We start from the raw sequence: 19882 nt of genomic DNA on the forward strand, positions 1-19882 counted from the left end.
ACTCTAAAGGCTGTGCTCCTTTCACCATCCATTTGTTAATTCCACAAATATTTTTTTAGTCCCTGCAAGTCAGCTGTTGACTGGAACCCAGATTGTCAAGGATTTGTTCACCTGTCTACAAAAGTTTCATCATCTTTTGTCCTGTAGCGTAGACACGCACATAGACGCGAATGAGTTAGATTTATTAGTTTAAGAACAGTAATAGCAGACATTGCTAATTGATTGCAGCACGCTTGCCTGCCTGACCCCAGGTGGGGTCTGTGATCTTTCTCGACCCAGTACTGCAAGCAGCTGCAACCAGTGAGTCAGTGTTATCACTGGAGAGCAGCCTACTGGTGGGCATCCCTTCAAAGAGGAGGTAAAAGCTAGGAGAGGGAAATGCGATAGAAATATGTGCCTTTTTGTCTGAACCACGAGTAGTTCAGAAGTCATGTTGGAAAAATGACTGTAATTCCCTGAGTTTCTGTATCCTTCCATATCAAACTAAAATATACATGTCTAGAGTATTTTAGAACTACCTCTTTTAGTAGATACCTTTGCAAATGAAACCTCTCTTGGTTCACATTTTTTCTGCATGTGAAAGGACACAGAACATGTATAAAATAGTATAAAATAAGGGGGGTTTTTTGTGTGGGGGGGTTATAAACATGAAGTAAAAGTAAGGAGATGAGTTTTTCTAGCAGGTCTGAGTCAGTGCATTAATATACTTACTCAACAAGCTTTTACTGAGCACTTAGCACACACTAGGCCCTGAGCCTTGGACTGGGAATATGTAAATACTGAGACATAGTTCCTGCCCAGCTTGGAAGCAGCAGTGGGTACTCCCTTGCTTGCCTGGGAAGGCTGTGTGGCAACACTTGGGTCAGAGTGTGAAAGGAGGGTGGTGGTGGTGGGATGATCCAGCTGAGTTATCAGTCAGTCAGTGAGAAGCTTCAGAAAAGGAAGGTTAGGAGACTTGAAATCAGGCCGCTCCTTCAAAGTGGTCATTCTCCTTTTATTGTGAACTTTAGAAATCTGTGTTTCATTTTATTATGGAAGATGGCAGTTTTCTTGCAGAGGAAAATTTCATTTCTTCATCCAGCTCTTTTATTTACCTTGGCCATACCCTTTATACACCAGACCTAGTTCCAAATTCTTTTTGGCTATTAGAAAAAAATCAAATTCCCTGTGCCACAGTTACTGAATACATTGAGCTAGGGGATCTGGAAGGTAACAGAGACAAAGTAACATCGCTGGATGGAGTGGTAACTGGAAGCATGATGAACGAGGTCTTCACTCCCTTGCTCTTGGTTTTCAGGGACTGTATCTCTGTATGAGGGATGTGACCTTTACCAGCAGGTCTCTGCATTCGTAAGGAAGGGACTGTACCCGGTTATGTCCAAGGTCCCTTCCAGCTCCAGTAGTCTATGGTCAGAGGTACATTTTAAGAATTTACAGTTTTAAGCAGTGGACACACTGTTAAATTCTGTAGCCCGAGGGGATGATCTGTCTGCATGTGGAATGCCGGTTTGTCTTTTTGGCCTTATGATAACCTGTCATGTCCCTGTAGAATTCAGGTCATTTAAAAATGAAATGGATGAGGTTTTTGGGCACTCCCTTAAAAAACAAAACAAAACCTGGGAGTAAAATAGGTGTGCAACAAACCCCATTTATTTAAACCAGAAAGTCTAGGGAGGAGCTCAAGGCTGGGAATTGGCTCTGTGAATCCAAGCAATGTGGATTGGCTCTGGTCAAACCTAAAATTCTTGTGAAAATGTCAGAGGCCTTGTTTTCATGAATTCCACATTGTCATGCCAGTGAAATTATCTGTCTTCCACACTGCTTTCTTTTATGCTTTAGGATTGCAAGCCAGGTGTGGTTATAATGTTGCTTGAGGTAAGATGAGGCACTTGGGGAAATCAGTGTACCAGCGTGCCACCTGGCACGTTAGAGAGCAAGGCTGTGTCAGAAGAGACCCTGGAGGATGTCAGGACAGCAGTGCATCAGGGAATAATATTCAGTATTCTGAAATAAGCCATAATGGAAAAGAATATGAAAATGTATGACTGAATCACTTTGCTGTACAGCAGAAGTTAACACAACATTGTAAAACAACTATATTTCAATAAAATAAATTAAAAAAAAAAAAGAGGGACTTCCCTGGCAGTGCGATGGTTAAGACTGCGCTTCCACTGCAGGGGGCATGGGTTTGATCCCTGTTCAGAGAAGTGAGATCCTGCATCCCGCATGCCTCGTGGTGCAGTCACAAAAAAAAAAAAAAAAAAAAAGACAGCAGTGCATCAGCTAAGTGATGATATCAGCTTGTCGTTTTTTGGGGGTTTTGTGCGTTCTTCATTTATTGAATACGTTTATATAATAGCGCCCCTTACCTGGGTGTTACAGGCACCCAGGCACAGAACAAGATGCATGGCTCAAGTTACCTCATTTAATCCTCTTTGAGGTACAGTACCGCAGGGTCTCAGATTACAACATGGAGGCTCAGAGAAGTCAAGCTTGTTGCCCAGGGTCACATGGTTAGCAGAGCTGGGATTTGAGTTGAGATCTTTCACGCTACCTTTCTTGGTGCACACACCAGCAGAGATTCATTGCTCATGCCAAAACATGAGTGAGGTTGGTGTGAGCATAGATGCGAATGAGTTAAATTTATTTACTCATTTCAAATCGGCACTGGTATATTTTGAGTGTAAAATGTCAACTGGAATTTTTAATGTATAAAATCTTTCAGCTGTCTTTACACCAGTCTTTGCACAGATCAGCCCTCCTCCCTTGAGGATTTATTGTGGTTTTGATTTGTGTTGCCTCAAACCATTGAAATCTTTTCAAAGAAGCAGAGCTGTTTTCTTTTTCTTTTTTCTTTCTCTTTGCTTTTTCCCTCCCGCAGTACACTAGTACCAGGAGTGGACATAGTTTGCTATTCAGCTTGATCAAAGCACTCTACACCAATGTAACTTCCTGATCTTACTGGTAACAGAACTAAATGTTTCCATGTTCTGCCAAGATGGGTTGCCAGTTATCGATGGAGGGCTTGCATCTGGTAATAATTATTTACTAATTCTGTTTACCTTTTGATCTGGTTTTCAGTGTACAGCTGCAGCTATCAAGGCTATAAGAGAAAGTGGAATGAATCTGAACCCAGAAGTGGAAGAGACGCTAATTCGGGTACCCATTCCCAAGTACGTCTGGCTGAAATTCACATATTTTGACGTAATGGGGCAGTTGTCTTTGGAAGGAGACCAACACTCCATGATCCTGTTATACTGATAGGGTACTTTACCTGTACGTCTCATCTTGGCAGACTCCAGCATCTTTTGAGATCCGGTTTACTTATTCAGATGCAGCAGTGAATCTGACAAAGTTCTTGTCCTCATGTATTTTACATTCTGATTGGGAAGATAGGACACATAAATAGAGAAAGTCATTCCAAATAGTGAAAATGCTGTGAGGAAAGAAAAGGCAATGTGATCCAGTAGAGAGTGCCTTCATGAGAGTGATGGTGGCAGGGACAGCTTTAGCTGGGGAGGACTCTAAGGGAAGTCACATTTTTACTGACAGTTGAATAATGAGGAAGAGCCAGCCTAGGGGAAGAGCTTTCCAGGCAGAGTGAACAGATAGCCCAAAGGCCCGGAGTCCGAAAGATCCCGACACTTGTAATCTCTAACCCAAGTTCCTTGAAGAGTCATTTTCCCATCAATCCTCACTTGTTGAAGAATTTTAGGCATAAGAACAGAATATTGTTAATTACGTAAATATATAGAACTTAGAGTTTCAAATGCATAAAATGTATGTTTATTTTTAAATTAAAAAAGAAATGATAAGACCTTGGTATATTTGATGAAGAGAAAGCCCTTGTGTCTGAAACTCAGTGAGGGAGGGAAAGAGTGGGGCTGGGGGTGATGGGCTGGTGAGAGGAGGTGCTTCAGGTGTTACAGGCCGTGGTGAGGGGTGTGGGCTGTGCTCTCATTGTAGTGGGAAGCCATTGGAAGCACTTAAGCAGAGGAGTGATATGATCTGATGTTGACTTTTCGGAGGTCTCTCTGGCTGCCAATTAACAAGTGGAATGTAGGGAGACAAGGCAGACGCAGGGCGCACAGTCGGGAGGCCACTGCAGTAGTCCAGGTGAGATATAAATCTTCTCAGATTCAATAGCAGGCAGAATCAGTTTCTCCTTCTGTAATCTCATTTCTTAGTTGTTTCCAAACCCCTGTTCCTACACAGTGCCTCACATCTAGCAAGTCCCAAATAAGTGTTGAATTCATTCATTCAGTCACTCAACAAATATTTATTAAGCACTAACTACATGCCAGGCCCTTTCCTAGTTGTTGAGATAGCGCAGTAAACAAACAACAAGAAGTCCCCATCCTCCCAGGGCTTTCTTTATTGTCAAGTAGGCACAGTAAAAAGAAAAACAAATAAATACGTAATGTAATGTCAGGTGATGATAAGGACTATGAAGAAAAATCAGCAGGCTAAGGGGATAGAGAGAGTTGGGGGTTTTATTGTAGGCAGGAAGGTTCGGGAAGGAAGTGACGTTGGAGCAGAGACCTAAGTGAAATGAATGAATGAAGCTTCCAAATAACTAGAAGAGAAGTGGAGTGTGACACTTGTTGAGTCATTGTGTGCCACACATCATCCTGTATTCCTTTATATAGATTGCCTCATTTGTCACGCAATCTCTGTAAAGTAGGTTTTTCCCCAGGTGTGGAAATTTAGGCCTCAGAGAGGTAAAGTAATATCTCTGAGGTCACACAGCTTATGCTGAAGCTGAGACCTAAACCCAGGTTTAATTGATTCTAATGCCTCATGATGTACCCATGCTAGCAACAAGAATTAATACCAACACTGAGCGTCCAGGAACTTTCCCACTGAACTTGTTTCTCGCTTTATGGCCAGAAAATGGCCTCCTTATTCCATTGTGTACTTGGTACTCTGTAAGTCAGAATTAACACTCTGCTTTGAAATCATGTTAATTGGGAGCAATATAATCTAGTGTTTAAGAAGCAAATAAACCTGAGTTCAAGTCCAGTACCTGCTTGCTTGGTTAGTTCATTGATTTGCTTGGCAAATTTTCTACAGATGTGTAATGTCCCAGCCTCTGTGCTGGGTGCTGGGGACGTACGTGGACCTGATGTTTGCCTTTGTGGAATTCAAGGCAGTGCCGGGCCCCTTGTTTATATTACCGGCAGCTTAATTGTGGAGTTTACTCTTACCCATAGTTTATAGATGAAAATATTGAAATTCAGAGAAGTTAAGAGACTTGCTGAAGATCACATGGCCAGTTAGTAGCAGTCAGGATTTGAATCCTGAGTTTTTCTGATACCAAGTCCAGGCTTTTTCTCCTGCACTCTCTATATAGATGGGTAATTCTGGAAAGTGCCAAGTGTACTCATGGACATCAGAAGCAAGACTTGCAAGTGGAATGGCTAGTAGTCAGCAGCTTTATCTTTTCCTTCTTGCTCTCCTGTCTGTGAAATCTTGGAAAAGCCACTTAACCTCCCTGAGCCTTGGGTTCCTGATGCACACGATGGAGGGGTTGTTCTCAGTGGTCTGCCAGGTCCCTTCTGGAGCTCCAGAATGCAGTGATGCTGTGAATTTATGCCGCTAAATGCTCGTTGCTGACTTGGATTCTTCTTAGAGTGGCCCATTGTAGATCATATGTTTCTTTCAAAGAGCTTGTTGATATAATGTGCACCTCTGCAGCCCCACACGAGTTAATGATTGCCCTTGTGCATTGTATATAAGTTTGAAAGATCAGTGAGTTTAACTTGAATTTCCAAAGACACGGGGATCTGTTACATTATATTTTGCATTATTTTATGTTGGTTAATGGGCGTAATCCAAGAGAAAGTTGACGGACCAAAACCGTCTGCTCCTGCAAACCTCATTTTTTATATACTTTCTTCCCTTTGACAAGGTGGTAAGGTCATGAGGCCCCTCACTGAATTATACGTTTGGTAGTTTTCCAGATAAAAAATGAATGATCTGTTCTTTATTATGGAGGCTGTGTCATGTGAGAGGATAAAGGCTGATTTAGATGTAAAGGGGACCAAGGTTTTTATTTGGTTTTGGCAGTAACTTCCATATGACTCTGGGCACGTCACTCTAACAGCTCTGCCTTCTAGCTCCTTATTTGTAAAATAAATGAAATAATACATAATGATAGCTAGAGCTTTGGTGAGATTAGCAGAGAAAATAGATTAAGTAGCGTGATCTCCTTAGAGGAAAGAAGCTATATAAATGTAAGATACTAATATTATTTCAGTAGACATAAATTTTTCCATACATACATAATTTTACTTTAGGAGAAAAGGAAGGAGTGAGGACGGGGACTGATATGTTGAGTACCTACTATGTGCCAGGAACTGTTAGGTGCTCGACATATACAGGAAAAGTCTAACGGTTAAATTTGTGCCTTGTATCACAAAAGCATGAAATTGAGTTCTGACTCTTCTGCTTTTTAGCTGTGTGACAATGGCAACTGTCTCTACCTCTCTGAATCTCAGAGACCTCTTCTGTAAAATATTTATGGGACTGGCCTTATATAGTTATTGGGAGATTTCAGTGAGATAATGTGCACAAAGCTTTTGATGTTTAGCAAGCACCCAGTTAATGCTAGCGAATGTTCCTTCATTCCTTTTCATAAATAGATAGGCGCATCCCTCCCTTCAAAGGATGGGGAAACTGAGATTCCAAGAGGTGAGGCATTGGCTCCAGGTCACACAGCTGGTAATTGGCAAAGCTGCAAGGAGGAAAATAACACACTAAAGCTTATGGTGGGAGTTTGGGAGGTGGGAGGGAATCAGAAGCATAGATTCCCATAGATTCCCATGATCAGTTTCTGATGCTAAAATTTCAAGTTTAGTTCTATAAAAATTTACCTTTCCTGGGCTTCCCTGGTGGCGCAGTGGTTGAGAATCTGCCTGCTAATGCAGGGGACACGGGTTCGAGCCCTGGTCTGGGAGGATCCCACATGCCGGGGAGCAACTGGGCCCGTGAGCCACAACTACTGAGCCTGCGCGTCTGGAGCCTGTGCTCCACAACAAGAGAGGCCGCGATAGTGAGAGGCCCGCACACCGCGATGAAGAGTGGCCCCCGCTCGCCACAACTAGAGAAAGCCCTCGCACAGAAACGAAGACCCAACACAGCAAAAATAAATAAATTAATTAATAAACTCCTACCCCCAACATCTTAAAAAAAAAAAAAATTTACCTTTCCTGGTTGATTGTGATTCTTCCTCTGCCTGAGGATAGTCTGTAAGTTTGCTTTTGTGCCTTCACTCTGGATGCTGCCCAGAGCAAAGTTGTATTTTCAGTTGCAACAGATCTCAGCTGGTACCTCACCCTCATCGCACTCCTCTGACTCTTATATTCTTATTTAAATGAGTCTACTGAGTACGTGCCTCTTCCTATACTCTGCCCCTGATCACTTTGGGAGGTAGGCGGAGAATAAATCCTAAAGCCATAACAGGTCAAACTTGGAGCCTGGGTGGTGCATAGCACCAAGCCTTCTTTTCAGAGCCTCTGCAAATCCAGCTGTGTGTGTGGCTGTGTGCAAGTTTTTCTCCTGGCTGTCCTCAGTAAAATGACATTGGACCTTACAGGCTCTGGGTTACATTCGTCTGCAGTGACACTGTGTATAGCTTTTGTTTTCTTCTCTGGCCAGTGTTCTTCCGTTTAGAGCAGTCCGTCAACTGGACGGATTCTTTGAACATTCCTGTTAATCAAGATTCACTGAAATAGTTTCTTCTATTTTTCTTTCTTATTTATGTAATCAAGTTCTGGGTCCTATTTATAAACCACCTGCACTACAGGTGTAATGCCTGGAGGTACTGTGCTGAATGCTTGGGGGTTTCTCCCTGAATTCTCACACCACCGCTCTGAGGTTGGGAGACTGCTCTTGTGCCCACTTGCCTAATGGAAGACCTGAAGCTCCCAGGAGTCAGTGCCCGCTGTCACAGGGCTACCAAGGGGCAGAAGCACGACGGAACTCAGGTCTTATTTACTGCCTTTTTCCCTGTTCTTTTCTCCGGATAGCAGCTTTTTCTGGTATATCAGTCTTCCACTTCTTAATCAGGGACCCTGAAACGTTTTGAGCAGTTTATTTTGATCAGAGGCCGCACCCCATTCACATCTTCATTATGCCCCCAAACAAACAAACAAATACTCCCTTACTTACTGTTTTACCAAATATTGATGAGAAAACCACACGAAGTAGAATGAGGGTGCTTTGGTTTGAGAACGCTGAGTTCATGTCTGGCTTTAAAGAAAGCTGTAAGGAATCATGAATTCACCGAAGAAATCAAAGTGCTTAAGATTGACTCATTGCCCCCGCGAAGCTGCATCCTTCCTGGATTGTCCTCCTCTTTCATTATTTCTTGTCAGTGTCTGCGTTAGTTTTACTTTAAGTAGGATTAAATAAACAAGTACCTCCATCCTGTTCTCCATAGGGCACTACTTTTAGCACCGTGATTTTCCAGATATTTTTTCTGTGCCAACTTCAGACATGTGTAAATCTCCTTCTCCATCTTTCTTATAATGGTATGGGATTATATTACACGCACTCGTATGCAGTTGCTTTTCTTTCCTTTTTTTAAAAACTTATTTATTTATTTATTTTTGGCTGTGTTGGGTCTTTGTTGCTGCACGCAGGCTTTCTTCTAGTTACAGTGAACGGGGGCTACTCTTCGTTGTGGTGCATGGGCTTCTCATTGCAGTGGCTTCTCTTGTTGCGGAGCATGGGGTCTAAGCGGCTGGGCTTCAGTAGTTGCAGCAAGTGGGCTCAGTAGTTGTGGCTCGCGGGCTCTAGAGCACAGGCTCAGTAGTTGTGGCGCATGGGCTTAGTTGCTCCACGGCATGTGGGGTCTTCCCGGACCAGGGCTCGAACCCGTGTCCCCTGCATTGGCAGGCAGATTCTTAACCACAGTGCCACCAGGGAAGTCCCTGCAGTTCCTTTTTTTAACTTAATGTGTCATTGCTCTCTCTGAGGAGAGTTCTTCCTTACTCTTTTTAAGGCATACGTAGTGCTTGCACGTTACATATAACATTAAATCGTTCTCAGTTGTTGAATATCTTGGTCGTTTAAAATTTTTTCTCTTTTACTAACAGTGTCATAATGATCTCCTAAGGATCTTCCTGTTCTTCTGCTGGGAGTGGGAAGTGGTAGAGGCAGGACCGTAACTGGGGAAGAAGTGAATGGAATGTGGGGGGCCTTGGTGTAGCTTTTGTTCCTTGATTGCCTCAGTGCTTGTTTGCACCAGTGTGCTGCATATTGCTGAGCTTCTTGGAGACATGGACACTTCAGGGCCAGACAACCATCTGCAACGCACCTGAGTGACCCCTCCGGTGGTCCTCAGAGCCAAACTTGACATCACTGTCTCAGGAAACCCCATTGATATTTGAAGGGCCTTCCTGGCTCACTGCATGGCAGTAATACTATTAAGCAAAATGACTACTTACTGAGTGCAAACTATATTCTAGGCCTTATGCTATATTATTTAAGTCATTCTGTTATTCCCTATTTTTTATACATGAGCTAAGTAAGCCTGAGAGAGGTTAAATAACTTGTTCAAGTTCATTTAGCTAATAAGGGTAGAGTTGTGCAGGATTTAAATATGGGTCTGCTTGACATCGAAGTCTATTCTTAACGTCTGTGGACCTCTGAGAGCACTTTTTCTTTTTGTAATAAGGGGCAGTAATTGGTATTTTAAAATTTAGTTATATACCAACCCAAAGCATGTGGAGCATAAATGGCCAAAGCTCAAGTCAGGATGTATAACCTGAAGTAAGTTTATGCCACTTTCTGGTGTGAGAAGCACTCTGGAATATAAAGGATTTGTTTTGTTTTTTTTTTTCAGTTAACTTTATTGAGGTGTAACGTGCATACAAAAAATGAACCCATTTCAAGTGTACATGATGATGAATTTTGACAAATATAGGTCAAATATATATCTTGACTGTAACCACCATCTCAGTCAAGATATAGACCAGTTCGGTTGTCCTGAAAGTTCCCCATGACCCTTTGCAAGTCCTCTGGCCCCAGGTGACCACCTAACTGCGTTTATGAGAATATAAAGTTTTTATGCTGAAATGTGAAACTTCAAGGGTATTTGTAAATTTATTCAGCAGGTATTTATTAGCACCTACTATGTGTCAGGCATAGTTCTAGACACGGAGGACACAGCAGTGAATAAGCTAGACAAAGCCTCTGCCTTTGGAACTTTTTCTGGGGAAGTGGACAGTAACACACAGGGAGTGTGTGTGTCAGCTGGCCATGTTTTTCTCTCTGTGGAGAAAACTAAGGCAGTGAAAAAAATTAAAGGATGTCATAGATGGGGCTAGTGAGTTGGTGCAGTTTTAAGTAGTGTGTTCATGGCAGGCTTCGGGGGAAGGTGATAACTGAGCAGAGAACTGAGGACATGAGAGAGCAGACTAGGCTTATATTCAGCACTAAGGCAGAGGAAGCAGCAAGTGCAGAAGCCCTGAGGTGAGAGTCCACCGAGGATGTTCAGGGAACAGTGAGAGCACTCATGTGTCTGTAGCAGAACAAGGGAGGGGAGAGAAATAGGAGATGAGGCCAGAGTGAAATGGAGAGGCCAATACCATGTTAAGTCTTTCTATTAGTCAGTGTTCTCCAGAGAAAAAGAACCAACAGGATATATATATCTCCATACACCCACACATGTGTATACATACATATATGTAGATAGATGTATATATGTATGTGTGTGTGTGTGTGTGTGTATAAAGAGAACATGTGAATATGGAGGCTGACAAGTCCCAAGATCTGCAGTCTTGGGAGACAAACTGGGGACTCAGGAGAGCTGCTGGTGTGGGTCTGATCTGAGCCTGAAGTGCCTGAGAACCAAGAGAACTGGTGGTGTAGTTCCAGTCTAAAGGCCAGGAGGCTTGAGACCCAGGAAGTGCCGATGTTTCAGTTTGAGTAGAAGGCAGTGAAAAACCATTGTTCCAGCTTGAAAGCAGTCAGGCAGGAGGAATTCCTTCTTATTCAGGGGAATTCCCTATAATTTTTGTTTTAATGCAGGCCTTCAACTGATTGAATGAGGCCCACCTATATCAGGGAGGGCAGTCTGCTTTACTCAGTCTATTGATTTAAATGTTCAACTCATCCAAAAACACCCTCATAGAAACACCCAGAATAATGTTTTATCAAATATCTGGGCACACTTGGGACATATAAAACTAAGCATCATAGTCCTAATAGACCCTTATAAGGATTTTGGCTTCTACTTGGAGTGAAATGTGAAGTCACTGGAGGATTTTGAGCTAGGGAGGGATATGATCTGATTTAGGTTTTGAAAGGGTCATTCTGCCTGCTATTTTGAGAATTATACTGTAGGAAGGCGAGGGTGAAAGCAGGGACTGGTTAGGAGCTATTGTAGTAATCTAGGTATGGTGCCTGGACTAGTGTGGTAATGGTGTTGGTTAGAAGTGGTCAAGATTCTGGGTACATTTTAAAGGAAAAGCTGCCAGGATTTGCTGACAGATTGGTTGTAAATTTAGGAAGAAGGAACTCAAAGATGACTTCAAGGTTTTTTGGCCTGAGCAACTGGAAGGATGGTGTTGCCATTTACTGAGCTAGGGCAGATGTGGGAGGACAGGCTGGGTGTGAGGGAAGAGCAGGTTTTGTCCATATTTATTCTGAGACTCTACTAGACATCCAAGTGGAGAGGTCAAGTAGGCTGCTAGGTATGTAAGTTTAGAGTTCTGGTGACAGGTGTGGGCTCAAGAGAGAAATCTGGGAAGCATGAACGTGTAGAAGAAGCCATGAAATTAGATGAGATTATTTTAGAGAGTAAATACCGATAATGAAGAGAAGGGTTTGGGAACTGAGCCTTGGACAGTCCACATCAAGGTTTATGGGTTAGGGTGATAAGGAGGAACCAGCAAGAGAGACTGAGACTAAGTGGCCAGAGAACTAGGAGAGTGTGGCGTCCTGGAAACAAAGGAATTGTGTTAAAGGGGAAGGACTCATCGGCTACACCAGGTATCGCTGACGGGCCAAGGAGGAGAAGGTCTAAGAACTGATCATTGGATTTAGCAACATGATTTATTTATCAGTTAATCTCTGGGTATAAAGGAAAGCACAAAGGCTTTGGGGTTAGACAGACCTAGGTTCAAATCCCTGTTCTCTCATTCTCTGGGTATGTCAGCTTGGGTCCTCTGAAAACAGATGCCAGGACAGAATTAGATGTGCAAGAGATTTATGGGCAGAAAGGCCTGTGAAAGAGACAGGGTGCAGGTCTGCCACTGGTGAAGAAAGGAAAAGAGGAGGACTGGGTAGAAGACGCCTCACACTGCAGTGCATTTCTGACAAGGTCAGCCGGGCTGATGGTGCGTTCCTGAGCGAAGATTGCCCGTCAGAGCTGTCCCTGTGCCACGGGTGGCCATTGGCTGACAGTGGCCTGGGGAATGTGCTCACTGTAGTGACCTTGGGCAAGTCATTAACTTTTGGAAGCTTCAGCCTCCTTATCTGTAAAATGGGCGTTATTTCTATGATTTTTTTGAAGAATAATGGGATATTATATGTGATACTCCTAGTGTGAGGCCTGGTGTGTCATAAACTTTAATTCCTTTTTCTTATAGTATTTGTTATTATCTAATTCTCCTGGTTAAGGAGTTCTTGTTAACATTCTTTTTCTGATTATTTGGGAGTAAAACCAACGATATTTTCTCTCTGTTTGCTGACTGCTCTTTCAGTCCTTAACACTCTCTTTCCCTCTCTTCCTCACTAACCCCCTCCCCCAGCCCCATGTTCATTTTTTTTTTCCTGTCTTTTCCTCCATTTTTAGGGGTGGGAGGACTGGAGTCATTATGTTGTAATTATCTTGGAATTTAAGTTGCTCAGGAACACTGTAGTTTGTTTGTTAATGAGCACTTGGTTTGTTCTTTGAATATAAATTGTGGTGACCAAGACCTCCTGGAAGGTATATCCCAAAGAAGCAAATCCGCTGACTAGTCCTGCCTGTGGTGTGAGATTTGCGTAGTATTTCTGGAAAGGCCAAGGGACCGTGGCTCTTCTTGACACCCTCAGCCCAGTGTCAGCAGTTCAGCTTGACACTGAACTGCTCCCCAAGGCCTCACAATTGTGGGATAATTGCCATCATTGGCTCCCCCTTTTCCTTCAGGCGTTGTTAGTGACGATAGACCTTATGCCTAGGCCAGGCTCCTGCCCTCAGACTTTGTTCCAAGGTGACAGCATGGAGGAGAATTCTCCTTGGGATCGGACCAGGCAGTTTCACCAGATTACAGTTAAGAGCCCTGGGGTGTGGTTCTCCTAGGCTGGATTCTCTTTCACAGGTGTATTTTCGTAGCACAGGCTGCTGTACGGTCTCTCATGGATGATGACCAGGTTCTTCTAGGGCGAGCAGCTAGTACAGCAGAGTGTAGGGTCCCCAGGCTGACTTAAACAGGGAGGGGTAGCTGCTGTGCAGCCAGGGAGAGCTGGAATTGACACCTGGAGGAGCCAGGCTTACAGTCAGAACAACTTGAATAAGAGAACCAATGAAATGAGTTGTGTGACCTTAGGCTAGTTACTTCAACGCTCTGAGTCTCGGTTTCCTCATCTGTAAAATGCGGTAGCAGCAATATTTGCTTTTCTGAAAAGTTATTGGGAGAAACTCTTGTGGAGGATAAAGGGGAGAGGGAGCGGCAGTAGCCAAGGAGAGCCTTTAGACCGTGATGCAGGTCTGATACCAGTGAAGAAAGGAAAGAAATTCACTAAATGAGAAATAGTGTTATTTTTAAAATCTTCCTTATCAAGTTAACTGTTGTTGCCAAGTGTTCCCATGACTTTTTCTGCGTGGTGATTGTTAACTGTTATGGGGAAGCAGTCACTGCCATCCCACAGGTGAGGAGATCGAGACACGCTGCCTGCCATCAAGCTTTCCACCTAGGAGACAAGTACTGTTCAATGACGAGAACCAGATGGGCATATGGCATCTTTCAGTAGCTTTATTGAGATATAATTCACCCATTTAAAGTGTATAATACAAAGGTTTTTAGTATATTCAGAGTTGTGCAACCATCACCACGTTCAGTTTCAGGACATTTTTCATCACCCCTCAAAGACATCCTGAACCTACTAGCAGTCACTCCGCACTTCACCCCAAATCACCCTCCTAGGGATTGCTCGAGGCAACTACTAGTCTGCTTTCTGTCTCTATAGATTTCCCTATTAACACTTCATATGAATGGAATCACACAGTATGTGGTCTTTTGTGACGGCTTTTTTCACTTAGCATAATATTTTCAAGGATCATCCATGTTGTAGCATGTATCAGTACTTCATTCTTTTTTATTGCCACATAATATTGCATTGTGTGGATATGCCACATTTTATTTATCCTTTCATAAGCTGATGAATATTTGAGTTGTTTCCACTTTTTGGCTATTACGTATAATGCTGCTATGAACATGCTTTCAGTTCTCTTGGGTATAGACATACAAGTGGAATTGCTGGGTCATGTGATAAGTCTGACTTTCTGAGGATCTGCCAAACTTTTTCACAGGGACCACACATTTTACATTCCTACCAGTAATATTTAAGGATTCTAATTTCCCCATCTCCTTGCCAGTACTTATTGTTGTTACTGTTATTGTTATTATTACTACCATGCTAGTGGGTATGAAGTGGTATCTCATTGTAATTTTGACTTGCATTTCCCTAATGTTAATGATGTTGAGTATCTTTTCATGTGCTTGTTTGCCACTTGTACATCTTTAGAAAAATGTCTATTCAAGTCCTTCACGCAGTTTTTAAATTGGGTTGTTTGTACTTTTGTTGTCGAGGTGTAGGAGATCTTTATATGTTCTGGATACTAGACTCTTATCAGATATATGATTTTCATCTCTTTAATTATAAAAATAATACACATTTATTGCAAAAATTCAAATCCTACAGAAAAATAAAAAGTTATTTTATTGTTCCCCAAATATTCTTCCCAAAAGTAACTGTTGGTAAGTTTAATATATATCCTTCCAGATTTGAAAAGATGCATGCACACACGTACACACACACACACACACACACACACACACACACCCCTACATATTTAGTTTACATAAATGGGATTAAGTATCTGCAGTGCCACAACTTGCTTTTTTTGTCTTAACAGAATCTTCTGTACATCTTTTCATGGCGATCTCATTGTTTTTGTGCCTGCAGAAAAGTACCGTTTTGAGATGGGTATAATACAGATGAGGAAACTGGGGTTCAGAAAGTTAAGTACTTTGTTCAGGGTCACAGATTAGTAAGCAGAGGAGTCATTATTCAAATTGAATCTGTTTCCAAAGCCCATATTCCTGCCACACTATCACATTGCTTTACAGGCTGCTGACCTGGAACCTCCCTCCTTCTAGCTCGGTGGCCTCTTTGTCTAGCTGCTGTATCGCTTTGTGGATCTCGTACCAGGGATAGTGTGTATAAGGTGCACATTCTAGGAAATATTGATAATACCCTTTTCTTCCATAAGTTGCATACATATAAACCTTTAGTGATGGTGAAAGAAAAAAAAATCAGAGGAGACCGCCTAATGACCTCATTTGGGCTGGGGCAGCCACCAACTGCGTTTGAGCAACTGTAGCTGCTTTTCCAGCCCTTTTCATGCCCGCTGCCTGTTCGCCATCGCTGCTTTCCAGGGCCGTTCATTCATTCATTCTGCTGGAGGACTTCCAGCACAGTACGTTGTTTCTCTCGACTTCCAAGCCTGGCGAGCCTCCCTGCAGTTTTAGGATGGCTGCTTTCTCTTCACCCAGCCTGTGGCTTTTTAGGAGAGCTTCCTACTATTCAGGTCCCAAGTGTGTGGAATGGGGGCCCCCTCCCTGCACAGATGTTCTGTTTGAAACACACAAGAAAGTGCAATCAGGAAGCAAGAGTGGAGCGTGGGCTGCGGAGAAAGTTGCCATCAACACCTGTGCAGAAGCTGCGCCCAAAAGGACAGACTCCTCCTCCCCCTGCCCCTCTTCTGTTGTCACCCTTTGTGTCCTGCACCTACTTACAGAACCTGGCAGTTGGCCGCTGGAGATCAGCTCACTGTTCTACTGCCCACCTGTAGGGACTCGCTTTCTCCTTTCTCCCCGCTGTGCTTAGACTTGTAGGGGAGCCGGCGGAGTAGCAGTGAACTGTGTGTCTAAGCAGGCCTTAGTGAACGAGCAGTGCTCTCCACGTCACTGCAGCTAGTAAGATCGGCTGCTTAGATTTGTCTAGCACCAGCAGGGAGACCTGGAATTCACGAATCAGGCTGCACTGGGCTCAGATCGCAGGTCTACCAGGAACTTGTGCGGCCTTGGGCAGGTTGCTTGACCTGCCTGAGCCTCCCTTTCCTAACCTGCAAACACCAGGTAATAAGACCACTAATGTCACAGGAATGATGCGAAGGTTCGCTCAGCTAACGCACAGAGTGCTCGTCCTCTCAGAGCTGGGCACGTGGGAACAGCTCTGCAAATGTTAGTCATTGTTATTCTGATTGAAGGGGAGCAGATGGCACTGGGGCTAGAGGACTAGGCAGTTATCCGTGGGCCCTTGCTGCGATCATAATGTTTCCTCCTTCTCTCCCTATCTTGCTTTATTTTCTTCATAGCACTTATGTGTCGGTTTATAGACTTACGTGTACTCTTTCTCTCCTTCACTAGAATGTGACTAGGCCAGTTTATTTATCTCTTGTTAAAATAAAATACAGTGTGTGTTTGTGAAACAAAAAAAAAAGAATGTGAGTAGGTGGAGCGTCGTCAGTTTGGTTCATTGCTGTATCCCTAGACCCTGAAACAGGAGCTAGCGCGTAGTAAGGACAGTAATGCAGTCAGTGTGCCCGCTGCTGCTCCAGGTGCTATTTGTATACCAACTGCTGTATTCATAACAGTCTTTTGAGGTAGGTATGTCATTACCCCTATTTACAGATGAAGACGCTGAGTCACAGGGGAGGGGAGTTCTTTGTGCCCAGTGTTACACGGTTAGTAAGGGGAAGGACAGGCGTCTTTCTCAGAGCCTGGGCCTGTAGCCACTCTGCTCTGCTCTCTCTCTAGTGGGAGACTTCACTATTATTTTTATTACTGATCTGATTGACAGCTTTTAAAATAGTCAGTACCTACACATGCAGAATTCTTTAACCATCATCTGTCATTCGCTGTTAACACTAACTGTGGAAGAAGAAAGGTAACATTTTTATTACTCCCCCCGCCCCCATTTACAGGTGAGCAAACAGTAACAGAGAGTGTTTCTTGAGCAGGTCACCATGACCGGCACATTTAGTAACTCTTTTAATCCTTACAACAATCCCATTAACTTAGTGGTATTATACACATTTGACAGATGGGAACACTGAGGCATGGAGGTAAAAGTACTTGCCCAGGGCCATACGTCTAAGCAATGATAGATCTGGGCCTCAAACCCTGGCAGCCTAGCTTCAGAGACTGCTCTCCTAAACACTCCAGTAAACACCCTTCTTTGTGACCTAGGGAGGAAAAGTTAATTGTCCACAGTTACCCAGCCTCTGAGTGGCAGAGCTGGGAGTGGAAGTCAAGTAAGTCTACCTTGACCGCCAAACCTGTGCTCTTTGTCCTGTACACGAGAGCTGAGGTAAGAGTTACCTCCACATATCCCTGGACTTGGGTTTCCAGCCTTCTGTGGTGACAGGGAAGGAGAACGTGAGTGACTTCATCAAGGTCACCCAGCTGGGAATGTGGAGCTGTGACCCCTGACCTCAACCTCGTCTCTCTTTCCATCATGCTGGGCTGTATTTCAGGATGGCATGTCTGGTTTAGCCAGGCCTCAGTCACAGGACAGGCCTTTGAAAGCAGGTGCCCACTTGTGTCCCCAGAGAAAACCGAAGGTACTGCTGATGGTAGAAGTCCTTCCAAAGTGTGTGTGTGATTTCCTTTGGGCTAGAAGGACATCTCGTGTCTTTATGAGACATGTAAGACAGGCTGGTGAGCTGGGGGGGTGGGGTAGGGTGGGGATGGGGGCTGGGAGGAAAGAGGGGAGGGAGAATTGTGTCCCTAGGAGCATAGGAAGTCTGGCTGGGCTACACAAACAAAAACATTTCCTTCGGGGCCAGCGGCCCCGAGGCGTTGGGCAGCGCCCACCAGCAAACAATAAAGCAGGGCATGTGCCTGCTGCTGATTGCAGGCCGATGCGCTGTTGGCGGGGAGTCTCCCAGCAGCCCAGTGTGGAGGCGGGCAGCAGGCTTTCTCTTGGTGGAGCTGTCAGAGATGCGCTTCCACGGGCTGTTTGTTCCCTGGAAGTGGGGCACCCTTCTCCCTCAGCCTCCTGCCTCCCGTGGCCCCCATGCCCGCCCTCGCTCTTCCTGTTCTGCCCCTCACTGCCCACCAGCCACTCAGTAGCCTAAGTTCCTAGTGACTGAATCCTTTTTGACTGCCTTCTCCCCGAACACTCGCATCCTGTCGTCCCCCAGCCTTGGAGATTCTGTAGTAAGGAAAGTGGCCACCCCGTATTGGGCTGCTGCAGTGCATACACACTGGCCATGTGCCGAGCCCTTGCCACCATCATTTCATTTAATCCTTGCTTCCACCCTCTTGGTAATATTCTTCTATTTTACACATGAGGAGACTGAGTCAGAAGAAGTTGAACAGCACGCTCACGGGTCTGAAGCTAACAAGTGGCAGAGCAGAGATGCCAACTTAGGTCTTCCTGGCTCTAACATGTGTCCTTTCTACCTTTTTAAGTCCCCTTTAAGTGACCAAAGATCCTTTTGAAGTCTGACATATTATATTGGGCAGGCCAAAAAGTTCATTTGGGTTTTTCTGTAAGATGTTAACGAAAACCCAACCGAACTTTTTGGCCAGCCCAGTAACTGGTTTTTACTGCAGTTGCCACGCTGAGCGTAGCTTCCTCTGATGTACACCTGATGAATGGCTTTGCACATGTCCCGTTCTCGTTGAAACCATAGGAAGTATCATTTCAGCTGGGGGGACTCTCTGCTTTGTGAGTTACCAGAGGGGCATGCCCCTCGGTTTGTTGTTCATGGGAACATGCTCAAGGAATTTTGCAGAAAGCCCCCATCCAGGATGTTACTGGAAGACCCGCCTGATGGAGTTTGTACAAACAAAGTGTGACCCTCCCAGCTCAGCCAAAACCCCTGCCTTATTCGGGGAGGCTCTCTGACCCTGGCGGAAAAGGCTACTGTCTTCATCATCCAGCCGAGAAGCCACTACAGGCTAGGCCCTGAGCTCCCCATCCGCGGGCCTAGAGGCTTCTGGGCAGACTTTCGCCATATCCTTAGATCTGGTTTGTACATTGGTTTCTGCACAAAATACAAGTCTGATCACGTTTCCTCTGCCTCACTCAGACGTCTGTGATATTCCATGTTGTTCTTAGAAACAATCTTTTTCTCTCCTTTTTTTCTTTTCTTTTTATCGTGGTGAGATATACATTAAAAATCTACCATTTCAGTTATTTTTGTTTTTGTTTTTTTTTCGGTATGCGGGCCTCTCACTGTTGTGGCCTCTCCCGTTGCGGAGCACAGGCTCCGGACGCGCAGCCTCCGCGGCCATGGCTCACGGGCCCAGCCGCTCCGCGGCATGTGGGATCTTCCCGGACCGGGGCACGAACCCGCGTCCCCTGCATCGGCAGGCGGACTCTCAACCACTGCGCCACCAGGGAATAACTGCGCCCTCAGTTACTTTTAAATGTACAGTTCAGTGGTATTAAGTACGTTCACATTGCTGTGCAGCCAGTCTCCAGAACTCTCTTCGTCTTGCAAAACAGTAACTCTGTAGCCATTAAACGACAACTTCCCAGTCCCCGATCCCCCAGGTCCGGGATAATCGCTATTTTACTTTCTGTCTCCATGAATTTGACTATACCAGGTACGTCATATAAGCAGAATCATATAATATTTGTCCTTTTGATT

General features: G+C 44.3%; 1 protein-coding gene across 2 annotated transcripts in view; it reads left to right on the top strand.

The window, feature by feature from the left end:
- The window catches only part of MRRF (mitochondrial ribosome recycling factor), a 55721-nt gene that overhangs the window by 20446 nt on the left and 15393 nt on the right, over window positions 1–19882 (top strand). For both annotated transcript variants that reach the window (XM_022578803.3, XM_089913708.1), the window contains one exon: window positions 3082–3173. In XM_022578803.3, the coding sequence (XP_022434511.1) occupies window positions 3082–3173 (92 nt within the window). The remainder of the gene's footprint in view (window positions 1–3081; window positions 3174–19882) is intronic.

This window comes from Delphinapterus leucas, chromosome 6 (genome assembly GCF_059928025.1).
Source record: "Delphinapterus leucas isolate spDelLeu-1000000601 "Yukka" chromosome 6, BTC_Dleu_Yukka2, whole genome shotgun sequence".
Lineage (NCBI taxonomy): Eukaryota > Metazoa > Chordata > Mammalia > Artiodactyla > Monodontidae > Delphinapterus > Delphinapterus leucas.